Source organism: Doryrhamphus excisus, chromosome 16 (assembly GCF_030265055.1).
Source record: "Doryrhamphus excisus isolate RoL2022-K1 chromosome 16, RoL_Dexc_1.0, whole genome shotgun sequence".
NCBI classification, from domain to species: domain Eukaryota; kingdom Metazoa; phylum Chordata; class Actinopteri; order Syngnathiformes; family Syngnathidae; genus Doryrhamphus; species Doryrhamphus excisus.
In genome coordinates, this window is record NC_080481.1 from 3,618,026 (window position 1) to 3,644,891 (window position 26,866).

The following is a 26,866-nucleotide window of genomic DNA, read 5'->3' on the forward strand; positions in this document are numbered from 1 at the left end:
CAGTTTTTTTTTTTGCTAGGCGGTGATCAGGGTGTTACCTCAGAGGATCTTCCTTTAAACTCACTCGGTGAACTTTTATGAAAGTTTACACCGAAGCTGTGATACTTGGTTAACTTCTGATGGGCGTACGGACTGCAAAACACCCCAAACACAAAAGTTGTTTTTCTCCACCGAGAGCTCCCTCGGGAACGCGTAGCATGTTTCACTTTCAACTTTTTGCTTCTTTTCTTCGGTGATGTGATTCTCCTCGGTTTGTCTGGCAGCTCTTCTGTGTGCGTTTTATTCAAGGCGGGATTACGTTTGCCACTTTTACGAGCTCGGATCTCAAAATGCTGCCGAGCTCGGCGCTTTACGCCGCAAAGAAAAGGAAGAAGCCGCAGCAGAAAATGTAAGTCACAGATCATCAGGGGGTCAATATAATGTTGTCTTTTTTGTCACATTGCTGTTAAATGTCTACTACATATGGCAGTGATGTCCCAAGTGCTGCTCCTGGGCATTTAATAGTATTTTTCCCCAAAGTAATTATCGAGATATTTTATTACACTAATATTAAAGATACTTGTTTGAAATAAAGTTGATGCAACATTTGCATTAAGCTGCATCTGCCTAACCAGGAAGAAATACTGGTTACTGAAGAAATACTACTATGATACTCATCATAGCACTGAAAAGGTATGACCAGGAAACCAAAAAAAACCAAACAAACAAACAAAGCTAAGAGAACTTCAAGCAAAGTTTATTATGTTTTAAATGTCCAATGGCATTATCATTATATGAATGTAAGCTAAAACATGAACAAATGATTAATTTGTCTGTTTCTCACCCAAAACAATTAATTAATGAACAAAATGCAACATTTATCTGCATCTCATGAGGTTAAATGTGAAATACCGCCATCACTTTGTAATTTTTATTCATGTGCACTGTGCTGATGGATTGCGCCATCATCTAATTTGCATTACATGACGCAAAAACTGAGCGTTTTTGTGTGGACAGGTAAACCTGAGCCCTTTGGCTTGTGAATAAATGTCGCGACAGTCGTATTTAACAACGGATCTTTAAGTTATTGACTTACAGGTGTTAGTTTAGGGGTTTTGCCAGCATGCCTTGCGGGATCTTATTAAATAACAGTTCAAATTTGAGTGTGTTAGCATACCTCTTAGGTGCTGTGCTGTTCATATTGAGACCGAACCACCTTCTGCTAGCAGAACGCCAAGTGTGCTTTTAAAAATAGAGCCTATTTCATTTAGTTAAATATTTTTAACAACTGCATAAAAAATGTTGTAAATTTGTGGTGCCTGCACACATACAAAAGCAGGCGATCAAGTATTTGTAATCATGTGTTTGGTACGATAGGCCATATATTCAATGATAGCAGATGTTCATAGCTAAACTTTTCCAAATTGCTATCATTAGCTGACAACAAACATAAGTAGTGGCCATGTGTGTGAGTTTCGAAGAGGCGGAACGTGTTGCTAGCAATACGCACAACCCGCTGTATACGGTCCCTGTAAGCAAGCTGACTGCAGAGTAACAATGCCATCTACTGGATGCACTTATAACCACAGGCCACACAGACAGCTCTATTATAATGTGTTTGTGATTGCACTGGATCTTTCTGTGGTGGTCCAAATTAAAACAAACTATTGTAAGACATTTAAATAACATGACCGCTTATTATAAAACAACATTAACTGCAGTTGTTGCGCAATGTGAGACGCCAGCTTACAGAAACAACTGTTGCTTCAGTGTTGTTTCCTGCCAGCAGTCGAGCTATCATGTGCACACTTTGTGTGAGGGCTTGTTTTTGGAGGTGATGAGCATGCATACAAACGTCTGCATTGTTGTCATGAATGTGGAGTTTGTGGACTAACACAAATTGTGTTACTTTATAAGAAAAAGAAAGTTTTAGGTTAGCGCTAGAGTTTGCCGCTTGCATAAACGCCTGTTCAGAAACAATCTATTCATTATACAGACGCCCTTATAAACGGGCTTGTGGGCTAAATACCAACAGGAAGTTGCTGGATTTAGTCGTTGACAAAATTCAATCATCAGAACATTTAGGTTTATTCAATTTAAAATGAAAAAAAAAACATGTAAATTGCAGAAATAAGCTAAAATATGTCACATTTTTTAAGTCTGGTAGTCGAAAGTCAAAGTCGCTGTAAATAAGCATTATATGCAAAATATGCTTTCTGACTGCATATGATTATTTTTTACAATAATGGTCCAATCAGAGTTGTATGCCGCCGATCCCAATAATCCATGAGTGTAAATGTTTAAATGTAGTACGGGCTACATTGTCCAAGAAAACGGGCTAAAATGTCCAAGAGCTACTCATTTTTGTATTTTCATAGCTTAATTTCAAGTCAAACAAAGCCAAATATGCTTGTTTTACCAGGACATGAACAAAATGCTGGTATTTTCAACTCAGGTTTAGTATTTCACAATGCTTTTAATTTTGGTCTTCCCACATTATTAACTGAAAGGTTTGTCCACCTCTGCTGGGTCCCTCCAGCCGCATCCGCTGCCTTCAGAAGCGCAGATGTAGCCGACTCCCTCTTCTGTGCCCTCGGTATCCCAGAGAGGAGACAAAAAAAATGTGTCCAAGTGAAAGTTGAAAGTGAAAGACTGCTGATTACTAAAGAACAGAAAAAGGTAGAAATAAACATTCCATGTTTATACAGCCATAGAACACAATATCACGAGTGCTTTGAAAAATCAGTCAAAGGGTCTTTTGAAAAAAGGTTGGGATTGTATGAGTTAATGGCTTAGTAACAAAGAGCCACCTCAATAATAGGATAGGTCCATCTTTGTTCTGTATATAGTAGTAGCAGTAGTTTGCCCAAGTGGTTTTGCTGTCGTAGTGAAACAAGTATGCCTTTAAATTGAACAGGCTCATAAAGGGTTTCAGTTTCATGTCACGGAAGCATGTTATTTCACAATAACGTTTTGAGGTTTATTCATAAATTGTTCCAAAAACCTCTGTGCTGAGGGTCCGACCCACTTGGACTAGTTCTGGAATGGATCTTATATAACATTCTCAGAGGAGCTTCACCATTCTGGTCAATAGTTGACATAGACATACTGCAAATTTCAGTTGAGCTTGATGGTGTTGACTTTAAGAGCAGGGGCTTCTTTCTTGGTCAGTGTCAAACTGGATTCACTGTGGACTCTTGACATCGGTGTATAGCAGACAGTAGACTTCCTGAACATCCTCGCCGCCTTACTTTCATCTCTGGGTGCCAAAAATGGCTGTTGAATGAGTTTCAACTGATTGTATCTGCCTGAAGTAGAAGAACCTGGCGATCCTCATCCATGCAGGCCTCTGCTATGACAACTATGACCCTTATGAAGCTGAAAGTCCACAAAATCCAAATCTGGAACTGAAAAACATCAATCTCCTCCTGCTAGTATTGATCCAATACTGATGCAGTAAGTATATTGATGTGTGGCTTGACCTGCCACACCCTAGCGGAAGACAATGCTTTTTGTTTGTCATAAAGTGTGTGTCCAAGTGGTGAATCATGTCTCTTGCGGTTCTAAAGTATGCTAGTTAAGGATCGTATTCCTCACTTTGATGTTATCAGTTTGAGATGTTAATCCTGGCCCAGCAAAGCCTGTAGAGAACCTTGGTGGAACCCTGGTGCATGGGTGTGTGTGAAGCTGTACCTGCGTTCATCACAACTAGCCATGTTTCCATGAGGGAGGAGGGCCGAGTAATATGAGACACTCTGTGTGTTTTTTCTCAACATACTTTCTTCCCGTCTTTCCTTCTGTCTCGCTCTTTTTTTCCTTTCTTCCTTCCCTCGACCCAAATGAACATAGTTCTGTGTCACGCAAATGCTTATGTAAGTCGGCCATGTTCCCTCAGCCTGTTGTTTGGTAAAAGTTTCTTCTGGGGATTCATCGTCCTTCGATTTTAGTAAGATACAAACGTAAGAGGCCCAGAGGTAGTTTTGTGTCAGTTAAAAGAGCACTACTACAGTAGTACCCACAAAGACTACCAGCGAATGACATAAAGAACACAAATAACAGAGGTTTCCATAAGAGATGTTGATGTTCTCCTCCAATTTCAGATCAACATTTGCAATAAAAATAAGTGCTACTACATTCGATTCAGGTCCACATCCCTCTTCAATTATACAATCAGTTTTAAAGCCCTAAATATACCTTACATTATTAAAAACATTTTGAATTTTAACACATTTGAAGCTATTCAATGCTAATGAAAAGGCCCGTCAAGAACAAATTTTGCTGGACGATAAATGTCACAGAAATTATTGTTGATAATCATTCATTCATTTTCTACCGCTTATCCGGGCGAGAGGTGAGGTACACCCTGGACTGGTATGGCCAGCCAATCACAGGGCACATATAGACAAACAACCATTCACACTCACATTCATACCTATGGACAATTTGGAGTCGTCAATTAACCTAGCATGTTTTTGGAATGTGGGAGGAAACCGGAGTACCTGGAGAAAACCCACGCATGCACGGGGAGAACATGCAAACTCCACACAGTGATGGCCGAGGGTGGAATTGAACTCGGGTCTCCTAGCAGTGAGGCCTGCGCACTAACCACTTGTCCACCATGCAGCCCTGTTGATAATCAATATTATTAAAAATATTAAGAGCGTCAAGAGCGTTTAAATATTTTAAATACATTAAACAAACAAAAAAGGCACCAATTAAACACCAATTAAAATAAAATAGACTCTCAGCCTCTTTGAGCAAAAAAATGAACTTAAAAAAGAATTAAAAGCATAACCAAAAAAGAAAATAGACCCTGTTCCTGTTAAGAAAACCCCCCACTCCAATAAAACACACACGCAGTTATGTATGAAGTGTATTGTTGGTGGTGTAAAATGCAATGTTCCTGATGTCCTTCAACGCGTCTTCTTTCACTCAGTTATGCAGTTGAGGAATTACATGTGAATTACATGTTTGTGACATATACAATGTACATTCTCCCAATTCGCACTTTCGTCTGTCAAACATGTCCACATGCGCGGACCATCAGGATGAAGACACTACTGCAGTTCCACCCTGGAGCTGTGGCATTCAGCCTAGAAACCAGCAATATTATTGTTGGATCAATCAATTTATCGTGACACGCCGACTTATGAAGGATCCATCCTTTAACCTATCATCAGGGTAGTGGTAGAGCATTTTTTAAAACGTCAACATCAACAGGTGTAGCTGTAGCATGACTAGTAATATTATTGTGGCAAGTTCCAGTCACACAGGAAGTAGTCAGAGCCAAAGTATACCTCTCCCTCCAGTGGTTTGAGCAGCAATCCAAACAACCCCTCACTCACGGTGCAAACAAAAACAGAGTAAAAGTCAACACACGTCTGACACGCAATGTAACCTATCCACTGGACCGTGTGGACATACAGATAAACATGTACGCACAATACACATGTCAAAAATACACTCATAACTTCTCACCGCAAAGCATGCTGGGTAGCTTAAGGGATTAAGGCACACATGTTACATTGCCGTCGTTTGTCACATTTTGTGAAGTCTATCTTTGCTTGATGATGGGGTGACAGTTGGCATCTGGTTGCATTTCTCCCTTTTGAGGGTCTGATTTCTTCTTTGTCTAATTCCAACTGACTTTTCACTTTCACTTTTCTTTGACACCAGAATAGTCTCATTCCCACTTGGGAGGGAAAATAGAGGTTAAAGTACATTTTTTAAAATAAATTTAGCGAGTACCGGTACATTTTGTTCGGCCACACACACGTAACTAGTTCTCTTTCTGTTTTTGGACTTATTGTATTAATAATTTTGTCTTAACAAGAAAGTGTTGCCGAGTGGTTAGCTATGAGACCGGAGTTCAATTCCACCCTCGGCCATCTCTGTGTGGAGTTTGCATGTTCTCCCCGTGCATGCGTGGGTTTTCTCTGGGTACTCCGGTTTCCTCCCACATCGACTCCAAATTGTCCATTGTCCCGCCTCTGCCCGAAGACAGCTGGGATAGGCTCCAGCACGCCCTGCGACCCTCATGAGGACAAGCGGTAGAAAATGAATGAATGAAAGAAAGTGTTGCAACAAGAAGATGGCCTCTTCTCCTGAAAAGGTGTCACTTCTACCAGACAAAGCCCTTTTGTGTTACCGCAGGGGAGTGTTTTTTGAAGTCCAACTCAATCCCGTACTGTGCTTAATGACACACCCCTCACACGACCGTCAGATAACGCCAGAGGCAGCAACACTGGACGCTCATTGTTCTCATGGAGACTTCTGCTGCCAGGAATGCATCGATAGCTATCTCGACTTGACTTGGGATGCGTCGTGTTTTGGAGGATTATCAAACAGATGGCTCATTTACAGGAGAGAGGGAATGTCAGCATTTCGTAGATTTCATTCGCAAAAATGGGGCAATAATGTTGATCATTATAACAAAACAAGTCACTGTTTTTCGCTGCATCAATGCTCTTATAGAAAATGTAGTATTTGGGTTCACTGCAGTGAATGAGTGTACATACATTCTTTGAATGGCCAGAGCATCATCAAACAAATGATCACATCCACAGAAAGTTAACACATAACATCAATAAACTACTACTGCTACTATGCGGGCAATAAACAACGATAACAACTGCTAACAACAAAGAGACAAAGTTACAAAGTTTCTGTTTATTATCCTTTACAATGGCTCTGTCTTTCGCTGATGATGATACAGAAACATAAAATGCTGTTTCCGGTTTTGGACATGTGAATTGACATTGTAGATGCTCTGTGCAGTTGTAATTTACTTGATAATAATAATTTCCTGTTCATAGCTGTAATTCACTTCCAGCTGGACTTCTGTTAATATGTACGACTGTAAACAGTACAATTGACAACGATGAAAAAAAAAATTGCAAAGAAAAAGCGGTAGAGAATGAATGAATGATATTTTTAATGACATCTCATGGCCCACCTGCAGTACCACCACAGCCTACCAGGGGACCGCGGCCCACACTTTGGGAATCAATGCTCTATGAAATGGTTTTGTCCTATGAAATGTCTTGGTGCTGAAACCAATGCACAAATGCGTTTGTGGATGTGAGAGACGAGCAAAACAGGAATATGCATAGGCCGGCAAAATGACAGGAAATAATTTTCATTTGTGATTAATTAATTCATGATGGCACTTTATCAGAAATCTTGACCCATTTTAATCTAGCAAGGTCACCCCTACTCCTCACAAAAAACAACAATACACATTTTCCCTCATCTTCTTTTGTTTTGCTGTTTTTGTTTGCTGTGTTTATGTTATGATTTTTTCGGCCATTTATCTTGCAGACCCAAACCTCTACCTCCCGATGGTGCCAAATCCAACCCATCCAAACGACATCGTGATCGGCTCAATGGCGAGTTGGACAAATTGACCAGTTTGCTGCCCTTCACTGAAGAAATCCGGGCTCGTCTAGACAAGTTGTCAGTGCTCCGGCTCAGTGTGGGTTACCTGAAGGTCAAGAGCTTTTTTAATGGTGAGTGTGACATATCGAGCATGTGATGGAATAGCTCTTTTTTTTAACACCATTGCTAGGAATAACTTTTTTAATACCAGGATTAAATAATTCTTGGTAATCTGCAAGCTTTGTGTTTTCAACACACCTTAAAGTTGAGAGTAGTTTATTCAACTCATACTGATGACATTTGATTGTGAACAATAAGGAAGTGTTGTGCGTTGGTGTGAAAAACCTTGCAATGTTTTTATTTTTTGTACCGGTCCTGTTCAGAAGTTTAGTCATGCAGTATGAGTGAACTGTAAGATTGCTTTGCCTGAACAGCTTCGGTTGGTCTGGTATACTCCTCCTGTTCCAATTGCATCGCAATGTTTAGCCGGACGACTGACAAGGAAGAAAGAGGGAGAAGAAAGACAAGGCAGCGTTAGGTCACATCATTGACTGTGATTGGAGTCAGAGTAGGGGATGTTGGGGAAGGGTTTGGGGTTGAGAAGTGATCAGGATGTAGAATCCACAGTAATGTCAGCTAGTATAGGGATAATAGAGGTGAGATGAACGGGTTGTGAGAACTAGAGGACTGGATAACCTAAAGTATCAAACCCAAAGTATCCCTCGTTAGCCCCAGTGAGAGCTGGGATGCTTTGTTTCATCTGAGACCAAATGCCTCCACTGGGCCTCATTGTCAGAAGTGAATTTGGACCAAGGCCAGGGCAGCAGTTATTTTTTTCATTTGGATTTTTTTCAAGTTTCCATCTTCCTCTTATTGTTTCTCTGCCTTTCTTACAAACTACAAACGATCAGATGCAGACTTCCTGAAAGACATAATCCCTATTTACAGACAAGGCGTCGTGGGTGGGGCAGGCTTGTGTTACTAAATCTGTGTTACTTTCCCTTCTGGCACACCATATATTTGGAACTGACCTTTTGGCCAAGGGAGGTGTAAAGTTACAGGCGGGCACTTCCATGTGTGCATAGTTCATGAGCATAAATTGTTCAGTTGAAACTTTGAGCAATGATCTTATGTGTCATGTATGTTGAATTTCTGTAAGTGAGTGTAAGTTTGAACTCCCTCTACCTCAACAAACCCTGGTGGACACAATTTTGTTGTTGCAGTGAGACGACCTGTTAGCATAGTAGCTTTGCACTGGGACAACTTTGGCATTATGCAGTCATGGGGGTCGGCACACACATGCGCATCATCATACTAGAAAACTGTACATTCATTCATTCATTTATTTTCTGCCGCTTATCCTCCGGAGGGTCACAGGGGTGCTGGAGCCAGCCAATTACAGGGCACATATAGACAAACAACCATTCACACTCACATTCATACCTATGGACAATTTGGAGTCACCAATTAACCTAGCATGTTTTTGGAATGTGGGAGAAAACCGGAGTACCCGGAGAAAACCCACGCATGCACGGAGAGAACATGCAACCTCCACACAGAGATGGCCGAGGGTGGGATAGGCCCCCTAGCTGTGAGGTCTGCGCGCTAACCACTAGACCACCGTGCAGCTGGCAAAATCCATGTTATTTTCAAATATTTTGAAGCTTCTTTACAGTTTTTAAACATATAGACAAACAACCATCCACACTCACATTCATACCTATGGACAATTTGGAGTCACCAATTAACCTAGCATGTTTTTGTATTTATTTTATTCTGTCATACCTAATACTTTCTACTGCATTTTCTTAATTTACAGTATATCTTCCTTTATCAACAGGACACCTGTATTTCCCATACACTCATTTATTAGTGGTGGCCAGCCACAAACACATTTGGGCCGCCACAAATAGATTTGGCACCGCCTGTTCACCCTCGCTCATAAACACATTATAATGGGACTGTCTGTGAATGTAGCTTGTTGTTACAACTATGTAGGTGATGCTATGTATCTATATGTAGTTTTTTAACACACCTAATACATAGCTGAGGATGTAGCAGAAGGCGTCAGTATTATCATATTTATAAAGTAAATAATCAGGGTAATCAGACTCCTCGAAATGCTCTTTTTCAAAAAAGCAACTAGCATCAAATCCAGCAGAGAGTTTTGGAGATGAAAGCAACGAGTACGGCTGTAGGCCCCTCCTCCATCCTTCGTCTTGTTTGTAATACAAAAAAAAAGACCAAAAGAGGGACAGAAGAAAGTTCATTTAGTTCTTTACGCCCCCAGACTATTGATACACTTTGAGACATTCCTTATGGTGAACAAAGATGACCTGGGAGTGCAAAAGCTAATGGGGTGGTCACTTTTAGCGTGTTGGTGCAGCCGGCAAGAGAAAAGCGCTCTGTCCTTGTGGCCTCATCTCTGTCTCGCCATCCAGGCTGTGACTTGTGTGACTACACAGATGAGGCCGATGGGAACCGTCTGAGGGTCCAGTCTCATGGAAGCTGTTGTGAACAACAGCATTGTATGGTGTTCCAACCCCCATGTTGCTGACTGCAGTCCTACTGGAAGACGCGTTGTCTATGAAGTCTCCACGGGAAGTAAGGTGAAGAATGGTGGAATGGAATTCTTTCTGACTCAGAGATGAGAAAATAATAAAATGGTTCCAGTTTAAGTAAAAGCGAAAAAAAAAGTAAAAGTGCCTCAAAGCAAATTGCTACTTGTGTAGAACTAATAAATACAAACCCTGCTGATGTTTGGCAGTTCTCCCAGCCCAAGTAACCACCTTCAGGAAACAGATGGAGGGACTCGAAACTCAAGTTGTGAGGCTGAATGATGGAAATACACCGACTTGTGTCTCCACCGCAGCCAAGCTAGCAGACAATTTGTCCTTGGAAGGTCTAGCATAGGTTACAGTTGCACACTCCCTTGTGTCCGGTGTGATATCAATCAGACCTGCAGAGCCTCCTCATGGTGGATAACAGTCAAAACACAGCAGCCTGGCGCTCGTGTCAAAACCTGCCCAAGCATCCGCTGCAGAGCAGTGTGTATCAATCCTTGGAAGCGCTTTTCAATAAGTAGCAAAATTATTGAGACCTTGTCGTTGTTTAAAATAAATGACAAAATTACGCTTAAAAGCCATAGCATTTCAATATGTGCAATCAAACTATGGAATGGATTGAGTAAGGAAGTCAAACAATGCACAACGATGAGCCAATTCAAGAAACAATACAAGCAGTTGATGTTTGCTAAATACAAGGATGAAGAGTCTTGAACCAGTCATGATGTGCTATATATATCACTATATTGACAGTTACTATGGTACCCATTATGTCATTGGATGCTCATATCACCTTGTACTTCGGTATTTATAAATTAAAATTAAAATATATTGGGATAAAAATTAAAATTATAAAAGAAAAAAACAAATTTAAATTATATTAGGAAAGCAGAAAGTGAACAAATGTAACAGTTACTGATTGTAAAAGTACCAGATGGAGGGGTAGGATTTAATAAGCTTTGCTTCTTCCTACTCCTTTTGGACATGTGGAACTGTGAACTGATTATCTGATGCATGTTGAAATGAAATAAAACCATTACCATTACCATTACCTTGTGTCTTATATTCTTTATTTTATGAGCTACTCTATCAGATGGGTATTGCTAGTTCGGTAGGCTTCGAATCGGAAAAGAAATGGCTCGCACATCACTAACTAAGTATCATTGATAAGGGCGTGTGCACGAAGCACAACATGATTGCTCCAAAGCACACCAGATGTTGTGGGACCAGACATTAGCTGCATGACTTTATAAGCGTGTGAGGAAAAAAGTAGCAGCCGCTTATATTTGCAGTAATATTTTAGTTCAACCTACGCAGAAGAGGGAATGAGTGATTACCGAATTACTTCATTTTTATGAACCGATTCACTCCACTCTTCCTCACCTCTAATCTGTTCCAGATGTGTGGTCATCAAAGCATCCCACTGGTCCACAAGCAACCTTGACGTTTCTCAGCTTTCCTCTTTCAGAGAGCAAGCAGACAATTTAACGGCACGGTGTCTTTCTTCTGCTTTCTTGTCACCAGTGACTCAGTGCTCACTCAACTCCAACAGGTCATCTTCTAAGACCAGATCTCTTGATCCCGCTCTAGCCCAGATGTCGATCTACAAACTCCATGAGAGTTCAGGAAGAGTTTGCATACCTGAAAGAATTAGTTCAGCGATTTTGCCTGCTAGCTAATCAGGGTCTGTAGTGCACCCATTTCTCCTTATGTCTGACAGGAAGTCACGCTTGTGACATGAAGTTCTGTCAGACGGGTAGAGAAAGGTGAAATCTGGTGAAATCTAGCCAAAAAGTGGCGAAATTTAGCCAAATGGCACTCTTTTATTTCACTGACTGACTTCCTTTTCTTCTTTGACTCATATTGTAATTGTGCTTCATATGTGACTTTGTTAAGCTTAAGTTCACCAGCCAACCTGTAACCATCACATTCAGCCACGTGACCACATGACTATAGATCTAAAAAACAGGTTTTGATGCCAGTTATTCTTCATAGCGCTTTGCCTTGTTTACATACTGTACCCTGCGCAGATGAAAGAGGAGCCGGCGGCTCCTTCCAGCTGGTTTAGACATGTCAGGCAAACAGCCTGCCCCAACCAAAACAGTACAAATATATAGTTGTGTAATCGTTCTGCGCAGCAGATCAAGCAGCGGAGCAAGTTTGCAGTTATTAGTTGGAGGGCTAATGTCTGAGCTGATGATGACATCACACATTCCAGCTTGAGCCTTCACATTTCCATTCTTATTGAAACAAAAGTCATGATGTCATGACTGTCAATATACTGGCCGTCAAAGGACACCCAACTCACGAGATGAGACAATTCACCAGGTCGGGTCCAAGAGATGAGACAAGATTTTTAACGTTAATTTTCAGAAAAGTACAACGGAAAAATGTGACTGGACAAATACACTTTTTTAAATTGAAAAGTCACCAAAGAATGCAGGTGTATTTTGAAAGGTTTATGATGCTATTATTGTCGACACATGTTATGATACTGTACTACTATAAAAATAATATCATCTTACTGTCATCTTACTACCTGTAAAGTTGTGGAATTGGCATTTGTGACATGTGTTTTCAAAACTTTTGCAGCGTTTCTGGAAATACTGGCTTTTTAACTGTATTAAAAGGCAGCATTTCTTTTGCAATGGAACTTTCTGTGTTGTTTTGGTTTAATTTGCCAATCAAACTGTCGGGATGAAGGTTCTGCATTTTGATGTGTCGTTTTTTTTCCCAGATGGGAAAACTGGATCGATGTAATATATTTAGGTGGCAAGTTTGTTTTGTTTTCTTTTATGTGACACCAGGTTCAAACTAATTTGGCATACTGGCTGGTCCGTTGGGCTTACCTTGGACCTCACCTTTTCCTCCCAATTTTTACTATCTTGCTACGTATTTTTTGAGGAATGAGTTTTAAGTGTGTATTCCTTTTCGTATTCCGTGTATTTCAGAGTGAGGGGTCCTGTATGATCCTTTGAACAGTGCGGACTAGAAGAAAGAGCTCTAACAGAATGGCCAATGATCTTGGAGCAAATTCATCATCATAATTATTGCTTATAAGTTGCAAATTCAAGTGACCTTCCTGCTGGTTTTTCAAGAGCAGCATTTTTTTGGTGATGTATTTAAACTACACTCTGTGAACGCACACCATTTACCTGTTCCTTTTTTATTTACTTTCCAGATCAAAGTGTTGACTGTCTGTGTGTACGTCTTTCCCCGATGGCAGGTGGATGTATTTAAGTTGGCATGTTTGTTTTGTCCGTGTTGCCACCACTTTCAAACAAATTTGGTATACTGGCGGCTCATTTGTGTTGATGGATTCACCTTGCACACTATTAGTATTCCCACACACGGCCTGTGGCCTTTGGCTTTGCAATCATCTTTTTTACCAATTGTATTGACAGTTGCAAACTCAAGTGACACACTATACCTGTGTGAAGAAAACCAATTGAGCCTGTTTGACCTGATTCCCATCTGATCACTTATACTTTTGCTTTCATACACTCAACCTTTGATTGCATTTAACCGTCCAGCTGACAATATAGTACCTCAGCCATGGCAACTATTTGTAGCAACTTGTTGGTTGGTCATTGAGTCTGGGTTGGAAGCAGGATGTCCATAGAAACACATAGAAAGATAGTGAGAAGATAGAAAGATAGAAACATGGAAAGAGGTGCAGAATCTAGAAGATCTGGAAAGCTTTCTGTGCGGGTTATTGTGTGCAGCAACACAACACAATACAAAGTGCAGAAAATGAGCATAGTAGGTCCCCTTCAAAATAAATTCAAACACATGCACCCAATTGTGGCTTGTATAAGTAAATGGTACAAATAAATCATTCAGTTGTAGAAGTCTTTGGGTTTGCGGATGCGGAAAATACAGACAGCACTATAGGTGTGTAGCTTGATGTGTAGCATGATGACACAGCCGCATAGATGCTCCCGTTGAATTCCTGTCGAAAATGCACACTGCAGCCAAGCCATATTTATGCTCAATAATGTTCATCATGATTTTATCTCATTTGTGAGGGTTTTTGGCGCCGGATGGCACTTATAAGAAAATAAAACAGGCTAGCAATCTTGTCACCAGTCAGTCAAAGCATGAAACACACACATTTTTTCTTGAATTCCAACATGAGTGTGACTTCTTTCCTGCAGAAATGATCCCTTGGGGCTCAACAAAACGTTTTTGAACAGACCCCCACCACCAGCAACACACACACATTCACTCGCTTGTGTAAATAAACCACAAATAAACATGCAACTCTGTTGGCTAACAGCCCAACCTGTCTACGTACCGCAGCACCTGTCAGTCAGCTGTCAGGGTTGCAGCCTTGCTGTCTGCCAGGTACTGTCTGGATCCATGACTAACTCACGGACTCAGTCACTCACTCACTGATTGACCAATTGACTCACTTAGCTGTTGCATAGTGTGTCTTTCTGTGTGTGTTTCCTGTGTGTGTGCTTCCGGTTTTCAATGAGTCCATGGCACGATAGCACGATAGCCATTGCTACAGTACATTAGCTTTTCATCCTCTATTACAGACAGCTGGTTGTTATACTGAACCCCCCCTCTCTCAGTTTCCTCACGTCCGCACCAGAATTCCTGACGGTTGGTAAGGGATCAAATAATTAAGTCACTCAAATGTACAAACTTTATTATACAAAATTCAGGATTTTGTTTGTCGATATTCCTGTCTTGTACCATAAGAACTATGGAATGTTCATGCCTTTGTAAGTCAGTAAACAAACAAAATCAACAGATCTAGTAATTATTTTCCCCACTGCATATCAGATGTGTTTGCTGCCATTACTGTGTGTGTGAGTGTGTGTGTGCACTGCTGAACAGTTTACATCTTTCTTTGTCTTTTCCACCGGCCTCTTCCTCTCCTTTCTCCACTCAGGATGCTGTTGGTTGAAAGTTCGCACGCGAGGCTTTGCTGACGGATGTGTATGTGCATGCATGCTTGCGTGTTTGCTGGTAGGGAAGACGAGATGTAAACAAATCACCTTCTTCATCTTCAGTCTTTTGGTTGGAAGTCTCACCTTAAATTTAATGGTAGTGTTTTGGTGTGTAGGGGATGGACAAGGAATGGACACAAATGAAGTATTTGAGAGGGATGAGAACGATGCTGTCCCCAGCGATTTTCTTATATTTCTGTGACCATTCCAGGTGAACAGTTTGGCAGTTCCAGATGAACCTGTGGAAGCCATTGCAGCAGCAGGATGGATCCACAAGTCACAGGCACCTTTATATTAAGGGGGGGACACCCATCTATGCCACTGTATATAAGTGGGTTCCACTGTAGCATAGTTGCTCCCTGAGGACACGAGAAAAGGCCTGCTGGCTCATGCTCAAATTAGGGATTCTTTCACCACGCACTCATCCAAGCATGCCTTTATGATCTGGCTTTGTGCACCTAGGCACAGTCAAGGGCAGAAGACTTGGCCAGCAGTGACATGGACCTCACGGCGAGGGCTGCACTGAGAGTTGAAATGGATGACAAGAATTTTCTATTTTCACCTTTCATGCCCAAACATGCCTGATGAGGATCGTAGAGAGAGAAAGAGCGAGAGCAAGGCCAGAGCCAGAGAGTGGTGGTGATGTGGATCTCACACACACACACACACACCACACTCCTCGATCCTGTACTCCAAAGGGGTCGAAGAACAATGGTCCCATTCAGCTCTTGGGTTTCAGAGGGGAGAGAAACCGCAAAGTGTTGGGAAATGCCAAGATGGGGTAAGGGGGGTCAATTACTGGGAGCTGACATGTATTTGATGCAGTTAGTAGAGTTGTCATGAGACACCCGACTCGCAAAGAGATGATGCATGAGATTAGGTCAAGAATGACAAAGTGAAATATATTGAGGTGAGACGAGATTTTAAGATTACTTTTAGAAAAAGTACAATGAACAATATGACTGGGAAAACTTTTTGTATAATCATGTATAATCATGTGTTGCGGGCTGCACGGCGGTCAAGTGGTTAGCACGCAGACCTCACAGCTAGAACCCAAGTTCAATCCCACCCTCAGACATCTCTGTGCTACTTAGCGGCTGCGATGACTGCATTACAATGCTGACTATTTGGTTAAAAGAAATGTGTTTGTTTGTGGCCTTCATCCACCACATGCTACTTGTCTTCAAAAATAGTTACCGACCCACTCCAGCCCACTGAAGCCAACGGGTAATTAAACGGGTACATAAAAATGAGCATAATAGGTCCTGTTTTTTAAAAAATCACCAGCTTCCTGTCCAAGAGGACATTTTAAGGAGCCCAGTTAGGTTCTTCTTATTTCCTGTGGTGATTAGGGCTGTCTGATAAACGCCAGGGGAGGAAGTGTTGTGTTACAGTGTTGTAAGACTACAGGAAACGGCAGGTGGCCGCACCCTGATGGAAAGCAATGCACTTTTGCCCTTTCTGTTGTTTGGACTTCACACTCATCACTTGACAGTTAAGGCTCCCAACATGGCTCTCCAACATTATATTGAGCCACAAGCTATTTTTTACTGGCTCTCATTAGATACTACATGAATTTGATTTGTCACCTTTGGTATTGTTCAGATAGCTTAGCATATCTTAATTGCCGTGCGTCTTTTCTGCACAAAATGTATAGATGAAAAAAAATGTGTACACTGCTGCCTCTACACAGTCAAAAGGACTTACAAACGTTCTTTGTTTTTTTGCATGACAGCCACCCTCAAGAATGGAGCGAATAGGTCCAGCTGGTACAACAATCACAGCCCCGTTGCAGAGGGAGATGCGCAGAACACACCGATGCCATGCACTCTCACCGCCACGCCGTCCACAGCCACGCCGTCCACAGCCACGCCGTCCACCTCCCTGGTGACCTCCATTGACGGGGTTAGCTTCTCAGAGGGAGACCTGCTCCTCCAGGTGAGACTTGACCAATCCTGTGAGCCAACAAAGAAGAGTGTTGCGTCTAATCAAGTGTTTGGTCAATAGGTGCTGAATAGCTTTGTGTTGGTGGTGACCTCTGAAGGCTACGTCTTCTACACATCACCTACCATCCAGGACTTTTTGGGTTTCCACCAGGTAAGAACAGACTCAAAGAACAGAAGATACAAATGCTCAAGGTTTTTCTCAGCATCTAAAGGTCTTTCAGACATTTGACCTGAAGCCATGTACCCTCTACTCCTGCACAAACATAAACCTTATGATGTTAAGTAACGTGAAATATTGAACATAATTCATTGGTTGATTCATTTTATCGTAATTTGGGCTGGAAAAATGTGTATTTTGCATGGTGACATTCGGATAAAGTTTGACATGAGCACTGATAAATAGGTAAGTTATAATAGGTTTTTATCCTACACATCTTTTATTCCACTCTGATGTTGGCATCCTTCCCTTTGAATCGATATAATTTGAAGGATGGCTGCGGTTTAAGTCTTCATATTTATTTCAAACCAAATTGAAGGGGAAAGTTTAACAGGCATCCGTCCAAAAATTGGTTTAATGTTGATGTCTGTTATAAGTAGACCATTTTGTAACATTGTCTTATTGTTGTTTGAGCAACAAGGGGTTGATTTTGTAAATATCACCTACTTTGGGCTGCATGTGCATGTGTGGAGGTGTGTACTGTGATTTACAAGTGTCCCTGAATGCAGCAGCAACTTGTGTCCGAGGAGTTATGTCATGCGCCTGAATGCGCCATTTTAGAAAAAACTGGAGCAGCACTGATAGCACTTTGCTAGTTTTAATCCTGCTTGTCCATTATCTGACTGGAATCTTTCCATGGTGTCCCAACTCGAAAAGAATCGCTGCCCCCTTTTTAGTAGTATCTGAAATACAAAAATACATACAACCACCAATAAAGCCTAATTTTCAAATTTTGCGGGGATTAATTTGAATATACAGTACATATAAATGAAAGCTTCAAGATTAAACTCTTAATGCTCTTAAACTCTTAATTTGTTGATACGATGCGCACAGAGCAAGGAACAACTTGCCACTCTGTCTCAGTGGGGTTGAAGAGCCCTAATTCAGCGTTCTATGTTACAGTCTGACGTCATCCATCAGAGTGTATTCGAGTTAATACACACAGACGATCGAGCACTTTTCCGCCGTCAACTTCACTTTGCCTTCAACCCACATTCCAGCCAGCAGGATGGTATCGCGCAGACCAGTAAGTTGCTCCTGCATCATCTATTTGACGTGAGGACCATGTATCAGCTGCTTGTAAACAAGCTTAATGTTTACATCGTGACTGCAGGTGAGCAGAGCAGCAGTGAAGTCAGCTCCAACATGATAACTTACAACCCTCAGACCATCCCTCCAGAAAACTCGTCTTTCTTGGAAAGAAACTTCTGCTGCCGCTTCCGATGCCTGTTGGACAACTCTTCTGGCTTCCTGGTAGAAGAAACATCAACATAACGAACAACAAATGGGCCAAAGTTGCCTTTTAGCTGCAAGTCTCTGCTCTCATTTGACGTGTTCAGGCCCTGAACTTCTGTGGTCGTCTGAAACTCCTTCATGGCCAGAACCGGGTGTCAGAGAACGGGACGCAGGTTCCTCCACAGCTTGCTCTGTTTGCCATTGCTACACCCCTGCAGCTGCCGTCCATTGTGGAGATCCGCACCAAGACGCTCATTTTCCAGAGCAAGCATGAGCTGGACTTCACGCCAATCGGCATTGACACCAGGTAAAACCGCTTGCATTCTGATTGGAGATGAAGTTTAGCCATTTGCAAAGTGATGCTGACTTTATGCTATGCAAAGCTAGACTGTGATTTGAATGTGTGTGTTTTGTTCAGAGGAAAGGTGGTTCTGGGTTACAGTGAGGTAGAACTCCGCATGAAGGGTTCAGGCTACAGCTTCCTCCACGCTGCAGACATGATGTACTGTGCCGACAACCACGTCACGAGTGAGTCCTACTCTTATGACACATGCTTCAACGTATAGCTTGAACTTACGTTAGTCTCTGTGTTTGCCCAGTGATGAAAACAGGACAGAGTGTTAGTTCCGTCTTCAGACTGCTGACGAAAACGGGAACCTGGGTCTGGGTCCAGGCCACCGCCAGGCTTGTCATGAAGGGAGATAAGCCAGATTTCATTGTGGCCCGGCAGAGACTTTTGTCGTAAGTTGCATAAGGCATGGTTGTGCTTTTCCTTGTATTATTTTCATATGGTGCTTATTTGAGGCAAAATTCATTCATCCATTTTCTATCGCTTATCCTCATGAGGGTTGCGGGGGGTGCTGGAGCCTATCACAGCTGTTTTCAGGCAAGAGGCTGGGTACACCCTGAGCCAATCACAGGGCACATATAGACAAACAACCATTCACACTCACATTCATACCTATGGACAATTTGGAGTGGCCAATTAACCTAGCATGTTTTTGAAATGTGGGAGAAAACCGGAGTACCCGGAGAAAACCCACGCATGCACGGAGAGAACATGCAAACTCCACACAGAGATGGCCGAGGGTGGGCTAGGCCCCCTAGCTGTGAGGTCAGTGCGCTAACCACTCGACCACCGTGCAGCTGGCAAAATCCATGTTATTTTCAAATATTTTGAAGCTTCTTTACAGTCCTCAAGCTGCTCAAATTGTCAAAATAACTAAACAGGTTCATCCCTCTTATCTTTTATTTCTTTTTGATCATAATTTTTCCAACAAATAATATGTTTAAGTTTGTCTATATGTGCACTGTGATTGGCTGGCGACCAGTCCAGGGTGTACCCCGCCTCTCGCCCAAAGACAGCTGGGATAGGCTCCAGCACCCCCGCGACCCTCGTGAGGAAAAAGCGGTAGAAAATGAATGAATGAATGAATATGTTTAAGTTTGCATGTTCTCCCCGTGCATGCGTGGGTTTTCTCCGCGTACTGCGGTTTCCTCCCACATTCCAAAAACATGCTAGGTTAATTTGCGACTCCAACCTGTCCATAGGTATGAATGTGAGTGGGAATGGTTGTTTGTCTGTATGTGATTGGCTGGCGACCAGTCCAGGGTGTACCCGCCTCTCGTCCAAAGACAGCTGGGATAGGCTCCAGCACCCCCGCGACCCTCGTGAGGAAAAAGCGGTAGAAAATGAATGAATGCTTGCATGTTTGATGAAGATAAGGTACAAACAAGACTGGCACTGCCTTCCTTTTTGCAGCAACGAAGAAGGAGAGGAACAGCTGCGTCTTCGTCGGCTGGAGGTGTCGTTTAGCTTCGCCACTGGTGAGGCGCTGTTGTACGATCTGGAACCAACTGTGGATATGCTGGAGACTTGCTCCACCCCAAAGCAGAGGAAGGTAGACCAGTACACGGTCAGCTCTAACTCCATCCTTGGCTTAATGCTGAACCAGGATCAGTCTATCTACTGCAAGCACAACAGTACCAAGACCATGAACGACCTTAATGACATAGCCTTCAAGGACACCCACGCCACAGTCAGTATTCCTGGAGATGTCTGGGAGCAATCTTCCCCCAACCCTGCCGTTGAAAGCCTGGTCAAGTCAGAGGGCACGATCCAGGACATGATGGAGACTCTGCAGGAGATCCTGGGTGATGGTAACCTCATAGATACAGTGAATGTGAGACCTGAAGAGCTAAAGAGCTGGGAAAGCACCGTAATGAAGGTGAAAAGCAACAGCTGCGAAATGAGTGGCAAGATAAATGAACTTATTAGTGAGGACATCTTCTTGTATGTGGAGGAGCAGCTCCAAAAAGAGGGTGGGCTGAAGTTGCCAGACCAGATTGACGACAGCGTCCCAGTATTGAACCACCAGAACCGGGGTCCTGCTGACCCAAGCTTTAGATGGCCTTCAGAGCCTCAGAGCCAGTTCTTCAGTGGAGAGCAGATGATGTCTGAACCATCTTCACTCCCGGAGATGGAGAAACTGACCCACATTGATCTTCCTCAGCTGAGTTTTAAGAGTCCAGCAATGGAGCAGATTGGCTTACAGCAAACACTGTCACTTTCTACCGGCCTTCATGGTGACCAGGACCCCACGGGTGGACCTCCACAGAGCTTTGTCCCGTCTTTGAGGGCCTCCTGTTCCGAGACATCAAACAAATTGAGGACCATAAAGGAGAACAACCTATTGTCGCTCAGACAACCCAATCACATCCAAAGGGCTCAACCAATGCAGCACTGCCATCCACAGAGGATGTCCGGCCTGCCTGTCGACCACTATGATCAAATACAGGCGGGGCTTAGCTTACAGAATGGCCAGTGGAACTCAAAGCATGCAGACGCTTTTGTGGAAAGGTACACTCAAAATGTTTCTAATGGAGCGCTGAAAGCCGATCCACCAGCACCCACTAGTGTGCAGAGCCACTTGGAGGGTTCTTGGCAGCAGCTAGAAACTGAGTTCATTTCAAATGGACAAATGGGAATGAACCAATTATCAGGATTTCAGACAAATCCAGGCTTCACAGTGACCCAGAACACTCTGTCAATGCATGCTCTGGGGGGTCCACCCGTCGGAGGTTCAAGCAGCTGTATGTTCCATAACAACCCCCCCTCGCTGCCTGTGAACGGTGGGCATTTCAGTCAGATGCCGCCTTACCAGCGATTGAAAGACGTCAGCAACCACATCCCAGACAGCCCCTCGTGCTTCTATCAGGGTGAGAGCGGGTCCATGTCCCATTCAGACACGGCACCGCTTTCCTGCCAAATGACCCCAAGTGTTGACCTGGGGGGCCCGCTGATGCAACAACAGTACCTAAGTTTCAGTGACCAGGTAAAAAGCATTGTCGGATTGATGGTTTGATAAAGTTTGATATTTTGTGTATTTCGTTTTTTACAGTTCAACAACCACTCAGTTGTCGGGAACAAGGGCGGGGCATTTCCTCACTGCCAAACGGGAACTCCTGCTCCTCAGAGAACAAACAGGAAGCAGCTGTGACTTGTGGGCTGCAAGGGATCACAAAATGGACAAGTGTCTCGAAAAACATGAACATGCGCTTGACTGAAGAACAGAAATGCCCCTATTATTTCTTTGTCGCCTAAATGGTCAGGATACTCAAGTAAGAGATGAAAGCTCACCTGTTCGTATGGAGTGTTTGAACGTGGAATCATTGATCTGGTTGGATTTGACCAAAAACGTGAAGATCAGTGAAATCTGTTTAAGGGCTCTTATTGATAACATAGATTGGATGTATGGAAATTGACCTGACTGGTTTTTTGTTTTTTTCACTTTCAGCAATTTCCCCGTCAGAGGTCACCACAGGTCACATCACCCGCATGAACGCTGTTGGATTAGTTTGTACAACGGATGCCCTGGTTGGCAATCTCACCCATGCTCTCCACCGTGTAGCACCGCACCGCCAGGGTTGCTTCCCTTATGACAGTAGACGTCCCTTTTTTGGCCACAGGGTGCACTTGTGCCACATTTGTTATTTGTCCTTACTGCAGGGGGGTTCAAAGTTTCCAAGGAAAATTGGAGGATGCGGAGGATGTGTGTTCAAGATGCTAAAAGCCATCCAATGCATGTCAAGGTAAGCTATTTGAACAAACTACGGACAAGTTAGCAATAAAGCTAATTTGTATAATGAAGTATGTGATAATATACTGCATATAATTAATTGTTAATTTTATGTGTACACTATTAATAAATACTGTGGGCACCACCTGAATTAATGGAACCTTACAAGCTGAAAAAAGCTGAGGAGTGACGGATGAATTTGGTTTCAGCTGCCATCTCTTAACATACAAACACGCACAACCAAGTCGCTCCCAGAAGGACAAAATGGTCCAAAATGATATCTACTTTTTTGATCCAACCAACCTACAAAAACGAAACCTGCTGTGTGTTGTTTGAAAGCAAACAGTCTTTTTTTCCATTGTTATATTTCAGTAGGTTTTTCTTACAGTGGAAAAATAGCGCAGGCAATGCCTCTCAGTAACAGAAATGTATATATTTAAACTAAAACAACAAAAGTTAACTTTGCCTATGACTTTCATATGTATTGCACTCTGTTTAGAAAGCTTATATACTATGTACATACATTAATAGACAATTGTGTGACGCTATCAACAGATTGTATTCCCTCTAACATTTTTTTTTTTGCAACAATGACTGTAAACGTGAAGCTGTCAGTCGTCTTTTTGCAGCAAAAGTCCGTCCTCTTTCTTCTTTCTGTCTCGTGGTTAGTTTAGGATTCCTGCTCAAAGCCAGAGCATCAACGGTGCAGAAGTAAAAATAACAAAGGCAGCTATCGTCTGGTTTAAATGAGGATGTATACATGCAGCAAAGGAAATGGAAGAAGAGACTTCCAGTGTCTTACAGTCTGTGGGTCTTAATATTGCTCAACGATAAAAAAGGAAAAAAATGTCACTTTTTATAATTAAAACATGCCCACCCTTTACAAATGTTTAACTGCAGGCCACATAATAGATGGAGGTAGCGTCTGAGTGGGGCTGGGTCGCATTCATCTCCACCAGATGACTAACTTGTCAACAAACACTACCAGAAGCCCGTAAGCGGTCATGACTATAAAACCCAAGTACTGTATAAAAATATAATATTGTGGTACCCGAAAGAGGCACAGTCCCAGGCATTGGAGTTTGCTTCAAGGAAGTTGCTCGTTATTTGGGCAAGTAGGAACTCAAAAAGGCATGCAGGAGTATTTTTGGCTTCCCAGCATGCCTTGCGGTACTTGTTTTGTAAAACGTGGCTAAATTACATGTTTAGAGTAGTAGTACTTGCCCTATTGTGTGTTTTCTTACATGTGACATGATGTGCTGTCATTTTGGTGTTGGCACCATGATTGTAGGCCTTGTTGTGTCCAGTGAGACGTCAGCTTCGGGTCTCATTCAGGCTCATTTAGTGTTTCAAATGTGCCACGATTCGAGACCACTGATGTAGAGGGATCTTTATGGTACAGTGGAACCCTTTTAAGTCGACCATGTCTTAAGTCGTCAAGGCCCAGTCTACCATTCTTATAAAACTCATGTTGCCATTCATCAGGAGTGTCCAAACAGGGCTACTTTCTTATTTTATAAAACCAACACATGTAGATATGCTAATAATTTATATTGTTCATACTGTATTTCAAGAAAAACTCCATCTGTGGTTTGTGATATAAGTGGAAAATCTTAGTATTAGTATGAACTTTGGTCATAATCGTTGTAAATTTAGTTCTCTTAATGACTTTTTTTCACATATGTTTGGAAAAAATGTTATTCCCATTTTAAAACATTTTCCCTCAAAGTTATTTTTTCAAAATGACAAATGTATTTTGTTTTGTTTACCATACTAGTACAACCTTTACAAGTATTACAACAAAAATATTTGAAGTCTTTCTACTGAAATGACATGATATTTCCTAATAATATGACAAATTTACTCTTTTTTTCAAAAAGTCAGAATATGCCTTTTTTCGCTTAGGTTTTTGGCTTTTTTCTTGTGAAATTACAGCAGTTTTTTCTATTTCTGCTGGGTTTTCTTAAATTTCTACTTTATTTCTACTTTACATCTTTATCCCCATTCAATTTTTACCTTATTCCCATAATATTTGAATATTTTAACCAGAAGCTAATTTTCCCTCATAATATGATGGTATTCTCGTAAGATTATGACTTACTATTTTGAATTTGTTTTTGTAAAATTACTGCTTAAACATTTGCATTTTTGCTGCTGCTGCTGTTTTTTTTTTTGTAAATTAGAGTTTTAGAATTTACCACAGGCCGATAAAGAGCCGCGGGCCACAAATTATTTCTTGAAATTCAAGTTGTTCAAGTCCAATGAATGGCTTGAAATGGCACAAAGGTAAATGTTGAAGTGCCAGAGGTTACAAAAGGTAAGGTTACCCAGAACACACTGTGGTACTATAGAACATCAGTTGAACAACATTGTACTGGACAAAGTCATTTGGCGAGAAAAAGGGCCAGAACAGACAGGCCATTTTTCCTCCAGAGAAATTGTAGAATTGTACAAGTACTACCTTTTGACAGGTCATGTACACGGTTGACCACTTTTGTTGATTTCTATGCAACTCATTGATTAAGGTCTACATGTGTCGTCGTATTATTAACTTCAGCGTTATCGCTTGTGTGATTTTGCCAAAGCAGACTTTGATTACATCAAAACTAATCAAAACAAACAAAGGCTTCTCAGCCATTTTTTCATCCCCCTTTCTGCCTAATGTCACAAGTCAGTTAGGTTATGTCGACAACCACTTATGTTGACGTGAGTCAGCCAATCCGAGGGACTCAAATGGGTTTCACTGTACATGTGAAAGATTCAGTATTTTGGCTTATATTTGGACTTGAAATGTAATATCTAGAAAGAACATCCATCCATTTTCCATCGCTTATCTTGGGTAGCAGTCTCAGTAGGGAAGCCCAGACTTCCTGGTCTCAGGCCACCTCCAGCCACCTCAACTGGCTCCTCGCGATGTGAGGGAGAAGCGGCTGTACTCTGAAACCAAAGTAAATAAAAGTTGGAAATTGGTTAAGTATTTTTTAGGTAGTGCCGCTAACAAATAAACACACCTACAGTAAAGTGTAAAGTACTATTGCGTCATGGTATGTAAACACAGCAATCAGAACTCATTTGCAACCCTTTACATGTGTTTTCATGAGTGCTTTTTGTAAGAATATACATTTATGCTGGTGGTATTGCCTGTAAAAGAAAAGGAAAGGCCAATCATACACTATTGGTATCGACTTTGGTGTGAAATTTTAGGATGAACCCAATATACTCTACAATCTTCTTCACAGTTGAACTTCATTTGACCTTCTATGGACTTTTGTATGTGTTGAGTCAGTACTTTTTTGGCACAACTTCCTCTTCTGTAATAAGGAACTGAACAGCAAAGTTCACAACAGGTGATTTTTCTTTTTCACGTTCTAAAAACAACAAGAATATGTGTTAAAAAAAATTAAAAACAACAGCAATTTTACAAGAATAATGTACAAATATTTAGAGAAAAAAGTTGTAATGACAAACCTATTTCGATTATGAAGCTCGATAAAAAAAAAAAAGTAGATCGGTAGTATAACTACAACTATTACATGTTATCATCAGTGTATGTGTTAATGCATGATCACAGCGTGTATATGAAACCATGCTTCATAGTCGAAATAGGTGTATCCCAATGATGCACATTGTAAGCTCGCTCATATGAATTCATTTTCTCATGTTTTAATGAATAAAATATGTATTCTTGTTTCACATAAGGATTGTGAATAATTGGCAGAATTCCCCCCAAAAAGTTCAGTTGCCATTTAAGGCAGTAAAGATGATATAATTACGAAAAGAACATGGAATATGAAAAAAACAGCTGGAAAAATATGGGAATAATGTATAAATATTAGAATATGTGTGAAAATGATTTACGAAGAAAGAAAAATGTAAGGTAAAAACAACAGCAAAAATGGAGAATACTAATATTTCCTATCATACTAATAATACCTTTTCACCTGTATGACAAAGCTGGCATGCAGTTTTTCTCTTGAAATATATATAATTTCACAGCAATATCAAAGTGGCCCTTGCATCCTTTGCTTTTCAGTATGAGGCCCTCAATAGAAAACATCGGGCCCCCCTGCGGTAGTGTGACTCTTCCGGATTCTTTGTTTCTATGTTGCAATGATGGCACTCCACCAATTCCAATTCAACCAGGACATTTATTGTTTAGAGAAGGTCAAATTAAAGTTCACCTGTAAAGGTTGTCGTGCATTTTAAATTCCAGCCGAAAAGCCGAATGTACCTAACTTTTTGTGAGTGTTGGATATTGTTTTGTTCAAACTCAGTTTGCTGGTATATACAGTATATTTATGTATTTTGTAACACATTTTGTCACATATTATCGACCTGTGTTTTATTTTTGTACATTCACATGCACAGCTGCATATACATGTGTATACTCTGTAACTTTTCAGTTGATTTCATCAAGTGTCTTTCCACAGTCGCCGCATTAAAGATGCTCTGATGCATCTCTGAAGTTTTTAGTCATGTTATTCCTCTGTGTCACCACTGAACACTT

General features: G+C 41.6%; 1 protein-coding gene across 2 annotated transcripts; it reads left to right on the forward strand.

Annotated features, from left to right (window-relative positions):
- Positions 1 to 26,824, forward strand: ahr2 (aryl hydrocarbon receptor 2). Of its 2 annotated transcripts, XR_009119827.1 has the most exons (12): positions 1 to 388; positions 7,300 to 7,487; positions 16,617 to 16,819; positions 16,889 to 16,978; positions 17,948 to 18,071; positions 18,159 to 18,298; positions 18,385 to 18,587; positions 18,699 to 18,808; positions 18,880 to 19,021; positions 20,043 to 21,615; positions 21,682 to 21,901; positions 22,078 to 26,824. XR_009119827.1 is itself a non-coding variant. In XM_058052323.1 (11 exons), exons 1-11 carry the CDS (start codon positions 330 to 332, stop codon positions 21,778 to 21,780), a joined length of 2,931 nt encoding a protein of 976 aa, XP_057908306.1. In that variant the 5' UTR covers positions 1 to 329; the 3' UTR covers positions 21,781 to 26,824. The 2 variants fall into 2 exon arrangements, 1 of the variants encoding a protein (XP_057908306.1); XM_058052323.1 differs by having other exon boundaries at positions 21,682 to 26,824.
- Positions 26,825 to 26,866: the final 42 nt, after the last annotated feature.